The sequence below is a fragment of the Salmo trutta genome, chromosome 29 (genome assembly GCF_901001165.1).
Source record: "Salmo trutta chromosome 29, fSalTru1.1, whole genome shotgun sequence".
In the NCBI taxonomy this organism is placed as follows: Eukaryota; Metazoa; Chordata; class Actinopteri; order Salmoniformes; family Salmonidae; genus Salmo; species Salmo trutta.
In genome coordinates, this window is record NC_042985.1 from 35,890,241 (window position 1) to 35,907,368 (window position 17,128).

At 41.3% G+C, this 17,128-nt stretch overlaps 1 protein-coding gene across 1 annotated transcript; it reads right to left on the reverse strand.

Annotated features, from left to right (window-relative positions):
- Positions 1–96: 96 nt before the first annotated feature.
- Positions 97–9,129, reverse strand: LOC115167746 (low choriolytic enzyme-like). Its single transcript, XM_029722384.1, has 10 exons — positions 9,118–9,129; positions 8,921–9,011; positions 3,731–3,737; positions 3,549–3,623; positions 3,306–3,452; positions 3,091–3,208; positions 1,176–1,354; positions 802–883; positions 334–616; positions 97–231 (listed from the first exon to the last, which is right to left on the reverse strand). Exons 2-9 carry the CDS (start codon positions 8,996–8,998, stop codon positions 445–447), a joined length of 858 nt encoding a protein of 285 aa, XP_029578244.1. The 5' UTR covers positions 8,999–9,011; positions 9,118–9,129; the 3' UTR covers positions 97–231; positions 334–444.
- Positions 9,130–17,128: the final 7,999 nt, after the last annotated feature.

Sequence of the window (17,128 nt, forward strand, 5' to 3'; positions counted from 1 at the left end):
TATGTTGAGTAAAGCATGTATGGACACATATTTGGAGAACCGTACTGAAGTGGAAGGATCAACACAGATTAGCTTTTGATTTCAGTTGATCATATTTTTATTGTGATTATTAGAGGTTGCACAGCCTTGATGTTTTGAGGCAAATTGAATTCTAATAGTTCTACCACTCGAGGTCACTCTACTCCTTCAGCGGAGTGATCTTGAGTTCATCGGAAGTGGGACCACAGGTTTCTATTGGGGGCAAAGGAGAAAACAATAGTGATTATTTAATCATACACATAAAGCTATGTCCAGTGTGATATATCCTCCCACCCTCAATGTCACAATTCTCACCGTTATTAAGCTCTAGATATATTAGAGCTACATTAGCTCTGGGGAAGAGGCATCCAGGAGGTCGGAACGAGGAGATTTGATCCAGTCAAGCAGCCTTGGCCTATATTTTAATCATCCAATCCCAAGTACAGTAAGTTGTTCAGTGTGGCAATACCCACAGTAGCCATACAGCCTGTTCAGCCTGTCTATGTCGTTCTTGCTCATCTGAGTGGCCTCGCCGAAAGACACGTTGCTGTCGGGGAAGGGCACCATGGTGGGGCGGTTGTTCTTGGAGAAGGCGTACCTGTAACCACACCAAATCACAATGCAACACAATTTAGGCCTACTCAACAATGTCACTGCTGAAGCTACAGTACTGTATATCTTGGCCTGAATGAAAGGACACTGAGGAAGGGATGGAACGTTACGTATAATTGGGGTCCATTCCAGAAATATTTGTAATTCTTAGAAAGACATCACGTAGCTGACCTCTCGTACTGCATGACAGAGTTGTAGTCATAGGGAGTTCCTTGGTTCAGGGTGGCGATCTTGTCGAAGTTGTACTTCATGTCTGGGATAAACATATTAAAGACAAAATGTTCATAGAGCTGATAGGCTGTGTTTCACCCTACTTTATGAGCAAGATCAATCAGTTACAATATTAAACAGACATTAACAACTATAGAACTATAGATTACACTACAGCTTGAAAAACAAAAAGCGGGCATGCTGACAAGTACAGTATTATGCAGCCCCCAAAATATTCTCTTATGTTAGAATTAGCAGTTAGAGATAGAGGCAGTTTCTTATCATGTAAAGTGAAAGTAAGTTAAAGGGAAACAGGATAAATGAATGGTATCGACCATCAATGATGTTCTCCCAGTAGACATGGATGTGGTTGTCACGGTCGCTGCGGGTCTGCTCATGGTTAAAGCCCAGGGCGTGGAGGAGCTCATGCTGGACGGTGCTGTGGTACAGGCAGCCCTGACGGGCCAGAGACACAGTCTGGGCATTACCCTGACGGCCAACATAAGAGTAGCACCTGGGAAGAAGAGCAGAGGGTCAAGGTGCACCAATCCAATGCCAGAAATAAGGCCTAACCTAATCATCTAGTTCGTTGTAAGGGTTTTAGGAAACCTCGGGGTAATGGGTTCATAAGAGATACATGGTGGTGGGGATCAAAAACTATTATTGTATGGATTATAATCTTCAAAGGGAAATTCAGTTACATGCATATTGATGTGACTTGCCTACTTAAAACCTCTTACATCTACACGTTCCGCTAGCGGAACGTCTGCTCCAATATCCAATGATGGGCGGGGCGCGAAATTCAAACTCCTCTAAATCCGAAAACTTACACTTTTCAAACATATGACTATTTTACAGCTATTTAAAGACAAGACTCTCCTTTATCTAACCAAACTGTCCGATTTCAAAAAGGCTTTACAGCGAAAGCAAAACATTAGATTATGTCAGCAGAGTACCCAGCCAGAAATAATCACACAGCCATTTTTCAAGCTAGCATATCATGTCACATAAGCCCAAACCATAGCTAAATGCAGCACTAACCTTTGATGATCTTCATCAGATGACACACCTAGGACATTGTGTTATACAATACATGCATGTCTGTTCAATCAAGTTCATATTTATATCAAAAACCAGCTTTTTACATTAGCATGTGACGTTCAGAACTAGCATTCCCACCGAACACTTCCGGTGATTTTACTAAATTACTCACGATAAACGTTCACAAAAAGCATAACAAGTATTTTAAGAATTATAGATACAGAACTCCTCTATGCACTCGATATGTCCGATTTTAAAATAGCTTTTCGGATGAAGCACATTTTGCAATAATCTAAGTACATAGCCCGGCGTTACAGGGCTAGCTATTTAGACACCCTGCAAGTTTAGCCTTCACCAAAATCACATTTCCTATAAGAAAAATGTTCTTACCTTGCTTGTTCTTCATCAGAATACACTGCCAGGACTTCTACTTCAATAACAAATGTAGGTTTGGTCCCAAATAATCCATCGTTATATCCAAACAGCGACGTTTTGTTCGTGCGTTCTAGACACTATCCCAACGCTAAATCTCGGCCACGAGCATGACGCAAAATATGACAAAAAATTTCTAAATATTCCATTACCGTACTTTGAAGCATGTCAACCGCTGTTTAAAACCAATATTTATGCAATTTATCTCGTAGAGAAGCGATAATATTCCGACCGGGAATCTGCCTGTCTGTAAACTGAGGAAAAAACTGAAAGCCGGGGGCGGGGCGTGTCACGCGCCTAAGGCTTAGTCCATTGAGTGACCACTTAGCTTTTGCTCTCCTTTGTTTCAGCCAGGGCTTTGAATTACGTCATTCCTGTTTTTCCCGGGCTATGAGACCTCATTGGAGACGTGCGAAGTGTCACGTAAGAGCAGAGATCCTTTGTAAACGATAGAGATAATAAAGAAGGGCAAGAAATGTTCAGACAGGCTACTTCCTGAACAGAAGCATCTCAGGTTTTTGCCTGCCATAGGAGTTCTGTTATACTCACAGACACCATTCAAACAGTTTCAGAAACTTTGGAGTGTTTTCTCTCCAAAGCTAATAATTATATGCATATTCCAGTTTCTGGGCAGGACTAATAATGAGATTAAATCGGGTACGTTTTTTATCCAGCCGTGAAAATACTGCCCCCTAGCCATAAGAGGTTATTAAGTAAAGGTTACATAAACTAATAATGTTTAATTTGTTTAGTAATGTTATTTAAATTCAGGCTCACCCGCTGCGAGACTCAATGCTGAGGTAGTCCCTCTCATTCTGACGCTGGAAGAAGCGGATGCAGGTGGTTTCGGCGAAGGAGTCAAGACCACGCTGGATGATGGCTACTTCGCGAGATGCTGTTGTAGATGAACAACAACAGATAGTGAAATTGTTGCATCGCTTGTACAATATCTCAACATATGAAATTAAATGTACACGAAAGTGAACACTTACAGAAGTGGTTGGCAATGACGTAGGGCACCCAGATGTTTCCGTCACTGTACTTTTGCCACAGACACCCGGTGGCGGTGCAGGGGTCAGCGTTCTTCTCAGAGGGCATGGCAATGTCTCCCATCAGAGTAGGCTCATCGGCTTCGGGGGCTTGAGTAAAGAACATGTAGAACAGGTTACTCTGGGGGCTAGTCCAAAATAATTCATCTGCATCCTCTTAATTCCTTGAGCATTGAATCAACTTACTGAGGTCCCTGTTGGCTCTGGTCAGCAGCTCACCAACAGAGAGCTCACCAGAGGTGTCTTCTTCCACAACATTCTCTGTAAGAAAGAACATTGGATCCATTAAGTCTGCTTAATCATGACATGGTTTTTATTATTTATATGCTTGGTAATGTGAGATGGTGCCAAAACTGTTTTTTTCTCACCTTCAAACTTTGGATGACAATGTGAAAAAAGACAGGCGACAACGGAGAATACATATAAAATGAATACAGAGAATATAAATACATGAATATACATCGAGCTCCAAAAGTATTGGAACTGTGACACATTTCTTGTTGTTTTGGCTTTGTACTCATTTTGAATTTGAAATAATACAATGACTATGAGGTTAAAGTGCAGACTGACAGCTTTAATTTGAGGGTATTTTCATCCATATCACAAATGTTATACCCTCAAGGCATGCTAACTACTAACCGTTACAATAACAGAAGGCTAGCATTTTCTGGGGGGTATGATATTCATGCGTCTAACTTTCTCACTCATCATTATTTTATTTTATTGAAATTTTATTTTTATTTCAACGTTATTTAACCAGGTAGGCAAGTTGAGAACAAGTTCTCATTTACAACTGCGACCTGGCCAAGATAAAGCAAAGCAGTTCGACACACAACAACACAGAGTTACACATGGAGTAAACAAACATACAGTCAATAATACAGTACAAAAACAAGTCTATATACAATGTGTGCAAATGAGGTGAGATAAGGGAGGTAAGGCAATAAATAGGCCATGGTGGTGAAGTAAATACAAAATAGCAATTGAACTCTGGAATGGTAGATGTGCAGTAGATGAATGTGCAAAGTAGAAATACTGGGGTGCAAAGGAGCAAGATAAATAAATAAATAAATACAGTAGGGGATGTGGTAGTTGTTTGGGCTAATTTACAGATGGGCTATGTACAGGTGCAGTGATCTGTGAGCTACTCTGACAGCTGGTGCTTAAAGCTAGTGAGGGAGATAAGTGTCTCCAGTTTAATTGATTTTTGTAGTTCGTTCCAGTCAATGGCGGCACAGAACTGGAAGGAGAGGCGGCCAAAGCAGGAATTGGCTTTGGGGGTGACCAGTGAGATGTACCTGCTGAAGCGCGTGCTACGGGTGGGTGCTGCTATGGTGACCAGCGAGCTGAGATAAGGCGGGGCTTTACCTAGCAGGGTCTTGTAGATGACCTGTAGCAAGTGGGTTTGGCGACGAGTATGATTGAGGGCCAGCCAACGAGAGCGTACAGGTCGCAGTGGTGGGTAGTATATGAGACTTTGGTGACAAAACGGATGGCACTGTGATAGACCAATTTGTTGAGTAGAATGTTGGAGGCTATTTTGTAAATGACATCGCCGAAGTCGAAGATCGGTAGGATGGTCAGTTTTACGAGGGTATGTTTGGCAGCATGAGTGAAAGATGCTTTGTAGCGAAATAGGAAGCCAATTCTAGATTTAATTTTGGATTGGGGATGTTTAATGTGAGTCTGGAAGGAGAGTTTACAGTCTAACCAGACACCTAGGTATTTGTAGTTGTCCACATATTCTAAGTCAGAACCGTCCAGAGTAGTGATGCTGGATGGGCGAGCAGGTGCGGCAGTGATTGGTTGAAGAGCATCCATTTAGTTTTACTTGTATTTAAGAGCAGTTGGAGGCCACGGAAGGAGAGTTGTATGGCATTGAAGCTCGTCTGGAGGGTAGTTAACACAGTGTCCAAAGAAGGGCCAGAAATATACAGAATGGTGTCGTCTGCGTAGAGGTGGATCAGAGACTCACCAGCAGCAAGAGCGACATCATTGATGTATACAGAGAAGAGAGTCGGCCAAAGAATTTAACCCTGTGGCACCCCCATAGAGACTGCCAGAGGTCCGGACAACAGGTCCTCCGATTTGACACACTGAACTCTATCGGAGAAGTAGTTGGTGAACCAGGCGAGGCAATCATTTGAGAATCCAAGGCTGTTGAGTCTGCCGATAAGGATGTGGTGATTGACAGAGTTGAAAGCCTTAGCCAGGTCGATGAATACGGCTGCACAGTATTGTTTCTTATCAATGGCGGTTATGATATCGTTTAGGACCTTGAGCTTGGCTGAGGTGCACCCATGACCAGCTCTGAAACCAGATTGCATAGTGGAGAAGGTACGGTGGGATTCGAAATGGTCGGTAATCTGTTTGTTAACCTGTTTAGGATAGGGGGCAGTATTTTCACGGCCGGATAAAAAACGCACCCGATTTAATCTGGTTATTACTCCTGCCCAGAAACTAGAATATGCATATAATTGTTTGATTTGGATAGAAAACACCCTAAAGTTTCTAAAACTGTTTGAATGGTGTCTGTGAGTATAACAGAACTCATATGGCAGGCCAAAACCTGAGAAGATTCTATACAGGAAGTGCCCTGTCTGACCATTTCTTGGCCTTCTATAGCCTCTTTATCGAAAACAGAGGATCTCTGCTGTAACGTGACATTTTCTAAGGCTCCCATAGGCTCTCAGAAGGCGCCAGAACGGGGAATGATGACTCTGCAGTCCCTGGGCGGAAAACAGTAGCGCATTTGGATAGTGGTCGATCTGAGAACAATGACACGGGTGCGCGCGTGCACATGAAGTCAGCATTTTCTTCTTTCAGCCTTTCAACGAAAACAACGTCTCCCGGTCGGAATATTATCGCTATTTTACGAGAAAAATCGCATAAAAATGGATTTTAAACAGCGTTTGACATGCTTCGAAGTACGGTTCTCACGTCCTGGCCAGTATAAGGATTAATTGTTACTGTAGTTTGGTCAGGACGTGGCAGAGGGTATTTGGTTTATGTGGTTCGGGGTGGTGTTTTTTCTAAAAGGGCATTTGATTTAAGTATTCCGGGGTTTTTGGGCACTGTTCCTTGTTTACGTATTTCTGTTGATCTAGTTAGTTGTATGTCTATGTTTGGTTAATTGGGGTGGACTTCCAATTGAAGGCAGCTGTGTGGTGTTGCCTTTGATTGGAAGTCCTATATTAGTTGGGTGTGTTTGTCTGTGTAATTGTGGGAGATTGTTTCTTGTTTTGCTGAGTGAGCCTTTCAAGACTGTCTAGTAGATCGTGAGTTCGTTTTGTTATTTTGTATGTTCATTTTTGAGTTTATTAAAGGTTCAAAATGAACAATCTCAACTCTGCTGCATATTGGTCCTCATTTTCCGACGATGATTTCGCCATATCGTCTGACGACGAAGAAATCCATGACAACGGTAATGGAATATTTTTTAAAAAAATGTCACGATATGCGCCGGCGCATCACCCTTCGGATAGTGTCCATAACGCAAGAACAAAACGCCGCTATTTGGATATAACTATGGATTATTTGGAACCAAAACAACATTGGGTGTGAAGTAGAAGTCCTGGGAGTGCATTCTGACGAAGAACAGCAAAGGTAATCCAATTTTTCTTATAGTAAATCTGAGTTTGGTGAGTGGCAAACTTGGTGGGTGTCAAAATAGCTAGCCTGTGATGGCTGGGCTATCTACTCAGAATATTGCTAAATGTGCTTTCACCGAAAAGCTATTTTAAAATTGGACACCGCGATTGCATAAAGGAGTTCTGTATCTATAATTCTTACAATGATTGTTATGTTTTTTGTGAACGTTTATCGTGAGTAATTTTAGTAAATTCACCGGAAGTTTTCGGTGGGTATGCTAGTTCTGAACATCACATGCTAATGTAAAAAGCTGGTTTTTGATATAAATATGAACTTGATTGAACAAAACATGCATGTATTGTATAACGTAATGTCCTAGGAGTGTCATCTGATGAAGATCATCAAAGGTTAGTGCTGCATTTAGCTGTGGTTTTGGCTTTTGTGACATTATATGCTAGCTTGAAAAATGGGTGTCTGATTATTTCTGGCTGGGTACTCTCCTGACATAATCTAATGTTTTGCTTTCGTTGTAAAGCCTTTTTGAAATCGGACAATGTGGTTAGATAAAGGAGAATCTTGTCTTTAAAATGGTGTAAAATAGTCATATGTTTGAGAAATTGAAGTTTTTGGATTTTTGAGGAGTTTGTAATTCGTGCCACGCCCTATCATTGGATATTGGCGAGGCGTTCCGCTAGCGGAACATCTAGATGTAAGATTAACTTGTCTTTCGAAGACCTTAGAAAGGCAGGGTAAGATAGATATAGGTCTGTAGCAGTTTGGGTCAAGAGTGTCCCCCCCTTTGAAGAGGGGGATGACCACAGCTGCTTTCCAATCTTTGGGAATCTCAAACGACACGAGAGGTTGAACAGGGGTTGCAGAATAGGGGTTGCAACAATTTCTGCAGATCATTTTAGAAAGAAAGGGTCCAGATTGTCTAGCCCAGCTGATTTGTCGGGGTCCAGATTTTGCAGCTCTTTCAGAACATCAGCTAACTGGATATGGGAGAAGGAGAAATCGGGAAGGCTTGGGCGAGTTGCTGTGGGGGGTGCAGAGCTGTTGACCGGGGTAGGGGTAGCCAGGTGGAAGGCATGGCCAGCCGTAGAAAAATGCTTATTGAAATTCTCAATTATAGTGGATTTATCGGTGATGACAGTGTTTCCTAGCCTCAGTGCAGTGGGCAGCTGGGAGGAGGTGTTCTTATTCTCCATGGACTTTACAGTGTCCCAGAGAACTTTTTTGAGTTTGTGTTGCAGGAAGCAAATTTCTGCTTGAAAAAGCTAGCCTTGGCTTTCCTAACTGCCTTTCCTAACTGTCTTATTCACGATTCATGCAGGATTATCCGTAATCATGGTAGCATCTACATTAATGTAGAAGTGTTTAGAAACATATTATATTCTTATTTACAATAAAAGTCACTCCAAAATGACACAATATATGTTTACCATTAATTTCTATTGGGCACAAAATAATCTGAAACACAACCAAAACAAACAGCAAATGCATCCAACAAATGTGTGGAGTCGCAAGCTTGATGTGGTCATTGTGTGCTAGGAATATGGAACCAAATACTTAACATTTTACTACTTTAATACACATAATACATGTTTGTTCCCCTAAAATGGGGTGACTATGTACAAAAAGTGCTGCAATTTCTAAACGGTTCCCCCGATATGGATGAAAATACCCTAAAATTTTTGCTGACAGTCTGCACTCACTCACTCATCTCATAGTCATTGTATCATTTCAAATCCAGAATGCTGGAGTACACAGCCAAAACAACAACAAATGTGTCACTGTTCCAATACTTTTGGAGCTCACTATATTTATTGTGTGAAGGATTTTTAAGTTCCCACTGTTACTGGTGTCCCAGTAGGTCCCAGAGTTACTTTGAGTATGCAGACTGTTTGACTGAGTTTAGCAAAGCAGCCATCTTATGGCATGGTAGCTCCGTATCCTGTGTCACTTACCTCAGTCAGTTCCTCAACCCAGGCAGAGGACACCAGCATCAGGGTCAGGAGACCCACAGTGAACTTCAACACAAACATAGCAGCAAAAGAACTGTAGGATAAATACAACCACATAGGGAAAATCATTAAAAACCAGACAAAGTGTTAGACATTGCAGCTCACACACAAGCAGTATAAATGCCGAGCACATCGCTTACCTTAGAGCCCCCGAGAAGGTATGGGTGAAACGGCAGTAGTTAGGGTCGTTTTTTTTATACCCTTTCCTTAGGCATATACACGTAGATAACGGACCCCCAAATAAGGGAATATGGACACAAAAATATGCTGACAGGTCAGGACATTTTATCTTGAGTCGAGGTTGCTGAAAGTCAGGTGGGAGTTCTGTAGGAAATCCTTGAAACGTGTGTGTGAAACATGACATGTGTGAGTTGTGCATGTAAACATTTTGTAACATTGACATCATGTCATGGCTAAATATGTTTGACTTTGTGGATTTACAAACAGGTGTTCCCTTCTCTGTGTGTCATTCTTCCTTTTCAGGAGCATATAAGTAATTCAATTAATGAAGCCTCATATTTAATGTTAGAATTTTCTTCTGGTTTTATTCATTGCATTTATTCACATTCAGAAATAGTAGCTGTGCATTAAGGTGTGACAGGTGTGTTACGTGTTAACATTTATTGATGAATTATTTTGTGATTTTTCTCATTGAACAGAATAAAAATATATATATATATATATATATATATACACACACACATGTTGACAATCTTCCAAAGGCCCCTCAAATAAAATGTTTACATTTGAGTAATTTAGCAAATGCTCTTATCCGAAGCAAGTTACAGTAATGAGTGCATACATTTTTGTTCACACAGGTCCCCCGTGGGAATCGAACCCACAACCCTGGCATTGAAAATGCCAGTAAAACCAACTGAGCCAAAAGGGACCACAATAACACATTGTGAAATCTTCTGATGTAATACCTGCTGCTAGGAAATCTTTGTTGGCAGCCCACACACTCTGTCACATGTCTGTGAGTTCTCTCATTCGTCTTTATTTCAAGAGTGTTTCATAGATGGGCAGGTCTCACAAATTCAGGGTAATTTCTCCTAAATATTACATTACTCTTGTGCACATAGCGTCATGAAAGAGGCAAATGTTGTGCAGTTTATAATAGGGCTTATAAAAGTATGGATGGGGGCTGAAAGTAGCTGTATCTCCTTACTGTTGTGTTTATATACTCAGTCTTTCTCTATGGTGGCCTGGTTTAGTCATTTGAACGTCTGCAACAAGAACAGACTGGATAAGATTGTGAAGGTTTCCAGCAAGGTCAACCGACACTATTATCAGAGTTATTTTAAGAAATAGACCTAAGTAGTGAGAAAGAATGGTAACACTTTACAATAAGGTTCCATTTTAAAAGGGATTATAAAGGGTTTGTAATTATGTCATTAACAGTTATTTAATCATTTGTAAATGCATTATAAACTATTAATAAATGGGTTATATTAATTGGTCAAAATAGTGTGAAAGCCAGTCAGTGCTTGCCAAATAGTGAGCCACTATTTACCTCCAGCTATTACTCATTTATAAATGCACTTACAAATGCGTATAATATTGAACCCTTATGTATCCTCATGCAACCTTATTTTTTTATGGTTGCACAGTTGAACAATAGTTATTGTCTCTCTTTTGTGTGTGATGAACTGTTGCTGTCACAGGAACAGAAATGTTTGGTTTTCTGACCAATGTTCAACTCCAATGATGTGTTTTGTCCCACGTGTGAAACTCTGATGCATTGGTACTCTTACTTATTCCAGGAATGAAGGCTTCATCTAAAGATTTCAAGGCATATTATAGGTGTGGTTTGCTGGATTAGGAGAAATTACCCCAAATTTGTGAGATCTGCCCATCTATGAAACACTCTTGAAATAAAGACAAGCTGAAATGTGCCCAGAATGTTGTGTTGACACTGACATCGTGTGACAGTGTGTTGTGAAAGGATGAAGTGAAGTGTGCAAAGGCCAGACAGAAGAGTTGTGCGAAAGAAACTACCTAGCTAGCTCGGAAATGTTAGCTAGCTAGCATTAGGTAAAACCAGAAATGTATTTTTGAATATAGAAATGCTTGACGATTTAGCATGATATAATCTTTGGCATGACATAGTTAGCTAGCTAAATATATAATGTTTTCTGGCTAGGTAGCTTTACTAACTAACGTCAACATGACAGAATTTCCATGCAATTTGTTTATCCAACTTTTTTGGATTAGCACGCCTGCTAGCGAAGTTATCTAACCTGTGAACTCAGGTACTGTCTAGCTAGGTAGCTGGTAAATTAGCTAGCTTGCATCATTGGTCAGCACAGTAGTGCTGAGCGATGAGTGCCTTTTGAGGTCAGTTTGGTTTCGGTTTGATTATTAAAAAATAATGTTTTTGACTTAGGTTTCAAATCTTTTTTTAGACATTAAATGCGCTATGCATTATGTGGGTTGAATGCTGTAAGAACATTGAATAAAACAATTAATAAAAGTCTCATGATGGTAGTGACTGTCCATTACTGCTTATCACTTATTAACTATAATTTATTCACATTACTTGCTTAACCATCAAACTTATTTGATGACTTTATGATTTCATTCCAAGTCATCTCACCTCTATAGAGCTGCTGCCTAGTTCTTCAAAGTAAATAAGGCATATATATATATATATATAATTTATAAAACATTTAAAACAGAAATATCTTATTTCCATAAGTATTCAAATCCTTTGTTATGCGACTTGAAATTGAGCTCAGGTGCATCCTACAGTGAGGGAAAAAAGTATTTGATCCCCTGCTGATTTTGTACGTTTGCCCAATGACAAAGAAATGATCAGTCTATAATTTTAATGGTAGGTTTATTTGAACATTGATAGACAGAATAACAACAACAAAAAATCCTGAAAAACGCATGTCAAAAATGTTATAAAATGATTTGCATTTTAATGAGGGAAATAAGTATTTGACCCCTCTGCAAAACATGACTTAGTACTTGGTGGCAAAACCCTTGTTGGCAATCACAGAGGTCAAACGTTCCTTGTAGTTGGCCACCAGGTTTGCACACATCTCAGGAGGGATTTTGTCCCACTCCTTTTTGCAGATCTTCTCCAAGTCATTAAGGTTTCGAGGCTGACGTTTGGCAACTCGAACCTTCAGCTCCCTCCACAGATTTTCTATGGGATTAAGGTCTGGAGACTGGTTAGGCCAATCCAGGACCTTAATGTGCTTCTTCTTGAGCCACTCCTTTGTTGCCTTGGCCATGTGTTTTGGGTCATGCTGGAATACCCATCCACGACCCATTTTCAATGCCCTGGCTGAGGGAAGGAGGTTCTCACCCAAGATTTGACGGTACATGGCCCCGTCCATCGTCCCTTTGATGCGGTGAAGTTGTCCTGTCCCCTTAGCAGAAAAACACCCCCAAAGCATAATGTTTCCACCTCCATGTTTGACAGTGGGGATGGTGTTCTTGGGGTCATAGGCAGCATTCCTCCTCCTCCAAACACGGCGAGTTGAGTTGATGCCAAAGAGCTCCATTTTGGTCTCATCTGACCACAACACTTTCACCCAGTTGTCCTCTGAATCATTCAGATGTTCATTCGCAAACTTCAGACGGGCATGTATATGTGCTTTCTTAAGCAGGGGGACCTTGCGGGTGCTACAAGATTGCAGTCCTTCACAGCGTAGTGTGTTACCAATAGTTTTTTTGATGACTATGGTCCCAGCTGCCTTGAGATCATTGACAAGATCCTCCTGTGTAGTTCTGGGCTGATTCCTCACTGTTCTCATGATCATTGCAACTCCACGAGGTGAGATCTTGCATGGAGCCCCAGGCCGAGGGAGATTGACAGTTCTTTTGTGTTTCTTCCATTTGCGAATAATCGCATCAACTGTTGTCACCTTCTCACCAAGCTGCTTGGCGATGGTCTTGTAGCCCATTCCAGCCTTGTGTAGGTCTACAATCTTGTCCCTGACATCCTTGGAGAGCTGTTTGGTCTTGGCCATGCTGGAGAGTTTAGAATCTGATTGATTGCTTCTGTGGACAGGTGTCTTTTATACAGGTAACAAACTGAGATTAGGAGCACTCCCTTTAAGAGTGTGCTCCTAATCTCAGCTCGTTACCTGTATAAAAGACACCTGGGAGCCAGAAATCTTTCTGATTGAGAGGGGGTCAAATACTTTAATTCCCTCATTAAAATGCAAATCAATTTATAACATTTTTGACATGCGTTTTTCTGGATTGTTTTGTTGTTATTCTGTCTCTCACTGTTCAAATAAACCTACCATTAAAATTATAGACTGTTCATTTCTTTGTCAGTGGATAAACGTACAAAATCAGCAGGGGATCAAATACTTCTTTCCCTCACTGTATTTCCATTGATCATCCTTGAGATGTTTCTACAACTTGATTGGAGTTCACCTGTGGTAAATTCAATGGATTGGACATGATTTGGAAAGGCACACACCTGTCTATATAAGGTCCCACAGTTGACAATGCATGTCAGAGCAAAAAACAAGCCATGAGGTTGAAGGAATTGTCCGTAGAGCTCCGAGACAGGATTGTGTCGAGACCTGGGGAAGGGTACCAAAATATTTCTGCAATATTGAAGGTCCCTAAAAACACAGTGACCTCCATCATTCTAAAATAGAAGAAGTTTGTAACCACCAAGATACTTCCTAGAGCTGGCCGCCCGGCCAAACTGAGCAATCTGGGGAGAAGGGCCTTGGTCAGGGAGGTGACCAAGAACCCAATGGTCACTCTGACAAAGCTATTGAGTTCCTCTGTGGAGATGGGAGAACCTTCCAGAAGGACAACAATCTCTGCAGCACTCCACCAATCAGGCCTTTATGGTAGAGTTGCCAGACGGGAGCCACTCCTCAGTAAAAGGCACCTGACAACCCGCTTGGAGTTTGCCAAAAGGCACCTAAAGCATCTCAGACCATGAGAAACAAGATTCTGTGGTCCGATGAAACCAAGATTGAACTCTTTGGCCTGAATGCCAAGCATCACGTCTGGAGGAAACCTGGCACCATCCCTATGATGAAGCATGGTTGTGGCAGAATCATGATGTGGGGATGTTTTTCAGCGGCAGGGATTGGGAGACTAGTCAGGATCGAGGAAAAGATGAACGTAGCAAAGTACAGAAAGATCCTTGATGGAAACCTGCTCCAGAGCTCTCAGGACCTCAGACTGCAGCAAAGGTTTACCTTCCAACAGGACAATGACCCTAGGCACGCAGCGAAGACAAAGCAAGAGTGGCTTCGGGACAAGTCTCTGAATGCTCAGCCAAAGCCCAGACTTAAACCTGATCGACCATCCCTGGAGATGAGGAGCAATGCTCGCTCTCCAACCTGACAGAGCTTGAGAGGATCTGCAGAGAAGAATGGAAGAAACTCTCCAAATACAGGTGTGCCAAGCTTGTAGCGTCATACCCAAGAAGACTCGAGGCTGTAATCGTTGCCAAAGGTGCTTCAACAAATAAGAAAATTGTCTGAATATTTAAATAAGTAAAGCGTCTGATATGAGATCCAGATTGGGAATTTAGCCAGGACACCAGGGTTAACACCCCTACAATAAGTGCCATGGGATCTTTAGTGACCACAGAGAGTCAGGACACTCATTTAAAATCCCATCCAAAAGACAGCACCCTACACCAGTCAATGTCCCCAATCTATTTTGGTCTGGCTACAGCACCTCATCTACATCACAAGGTACGTTCTCCCTGGCTAAACAGCAGGGAAAGAATCTTCTGGAGTGACGGATCCAGCCGCCGAAAGCTCCCAAATCAACTTCACCACATACATCCTCTATTGCCTGGAGAAGATACTTGCGCGCGAGGGGATGGTGGTCATACACCTTCCATCGCCGTGCCGAAAAAAAACTCTTGAATTGGGTTTAGGAATGGGGAATATGGTGGGAGGTATAGAACAATAAATTGTGGGTGGTCGATGAACCAGTTGCGGACCAGCGCAGCCCGGTGGAAACTCACATTGTCCCAGATGACAACATACCTGGGCTGCCCTGGTCCACCCTTCTACTCGGCTGGAATGAGGATGCCATGTAGTGTATCCAAGAATGTGATGAGAAGGGCGGTGTTGTAGGGATCAAGGTTGGCATGGTGATGGAGGACGCTTTCATGGCTAACGGCTGTGCACATGGTGATACACCCTCCATGCTGTCCAGGGACATTCATAATGACACCGTGGCCAATAATCTTCCTTCCCTGTCCCCTTCTTTTGGCTAGGCTGAAGCCAGCCTCATCAATGTAAATATAAACGTGCTGAATTGCAGCAGCATCTAGCTCCAAGACTCTCTGAAACAGACAACAAGACAATATAGACCTAGAGCAGTCAATATGGTGAGGCACAATACACTGGATTACAGTACTGTAATGTGTCTCTACAGTGCTGATATGATAGTAAATTCACAGTATAGTACTTGCACATATTCACAGCGCTGTTCTTTAACCCTCTCTGAGTTTCACTCAAATGGCACCTTGTAGACCTGTTTCATCTGGATTCGGTTGCGCTGTAATACACGGTCCAATGTAGAGAAGCCCACCTGGTGAATGTTATTGAATATTGTGTTGTCTGCAATTATGTGGTTCAGGATTTCTTATAGTCTAATGGCGTCGTTTGCCACCACCATGTTCACAATAACAGTCCCCTGTTCTGGTGTGAACAGCCAGTGTCTTTCACTATGGCGTGGCCGTCTCTCAGTTCTGCAGGAGATTCACAAATATGATATGATTGGTTACAGTAAGCTAAAATAATATATATTTTTTCAATATGAAATGGCATTACTGTAACATTGGCCAACAATCACTGAGTAACATAGGCCTACTGATATGTCGGACTGCAGTATACTATAATATACATACATAAAGAGCATAGTGTAGATGGTAGGTAACTTACCGGTTGTAATTTATAAATGTACGGATGATAGATGTAACTGTGTAGCGGCTCAAGGTTAGCCTCCCTCATACTCAATTCATAAGTGAACAAGTGAACAATTCAGCAACTAGTGTTCACACCTGTGAGGAGTGGGTGTTGCCAACTGGTGTATAGAGCTTGGCATTGTGATTGGCGTTGCTTTCCAAAGGGGCTAAAGAGATATTCATTTGGAATGTTGTGCCTAATGTAGAGAACTGTGTGTAGTGTTTTGCAAAACGTGTGATATGGAATTGAAAACTGAGCGTAAAGCAGGAATTGTGCTTACAATTTTGCAGACTTGGTTTAGGGATTTGGTACATGAGTTTCAGGTTTCGGTGATTGTGTTTCAAGTTCCAATTTTAGTGTGTAAACAATTGGGAAAAACTGTGAAATTGTTTTCCCAATGTATCCTTCTATTAACTAAATTACATTTTGTTCTTACTATGTATTGCATGATTGAGGAGATTATATGATGTTATAAATATTTGCAACTTATTAACAAATGGTCAGTAGGTTTCCACTTTCTTGAAAGGTTTCTTTTCAGCAGTTTTAAATGTTGGTAACTCATTTGTTAATGGTCAGTGGATTGCCACTTTAAAATATGGTAAAATTTTGCAGTTATAAATGTTAACAACTCAGTTAGACATGTTTGTAGGTCTGTCACTTTAATATAAGGTATACCTTTAGCAGTTATACATGTGGGTAAATCATTTATAGATGATTTGAGAGTCCACTCAGAGCTTAAACATACTGTACTTAAAGGCAGTATTGGGTAATCATCACGACATACACAATACCGTTCAAAAGTTTGCGGTCACTTAGAAATGTCCTTGTTCTTGAAAGAAAATCAAATTTTCTGTCCATTAAAATAACATCAAATTGATCAGAAATACAGTGGAGACATTGTTAATGTTGTAAATGACTATTGTAGCTGGAAACTGCTGATTTTGAGTGGAATATCTACATAGGCGTACAGAGGCCCATTATCAGCAACCATCACTCCTGTGTTCCAATGGCACGTTGTGTTAGCTAATCCAAGTTTATCATTTTAAAAGGCTAATTGATCATTAGAAAACTCTTTTGCAATTATGCTAGCACAGCTGAAAACTGTTGTCCTGATTAAAGAAGCAATAAAACCCGCCTTCTTTAGACTAATTGATTATCTGGAACATAAGCATTTGTGGGTTGGATTACAGGCTCAAAATGGCCAGAACCAATATACTTTCTACTGAAACTTGTC

What these genes read in the sequence shown, in the direction of transcription:
- LOC115167746 (XM_029722384.1), bottom strand. Translation starts at nt 8,998, where the DNA reads ATGTTTGTGTTGAAGTTCACTGTGGGTCTCCTGACCCTGATGCTGGTG. An exon ending in CGTCATTGCCAACCACTTCT is followed by an intron (nt 3,209 to 3,305) that starts GTAAGTGTTCAC and finishes CATCTACAACAG; the next exon opens with CATCTCGCGAAGTAGCCATC. An exon ending in TCTGTCATGCAGTACGAGAG is followed by an intron (nt 617 to 801) that starts GTCAGCTACGTG and finishes GTGTGGTTACAG; the next exon opens with GTACGCCTTCTCCAAGAACA.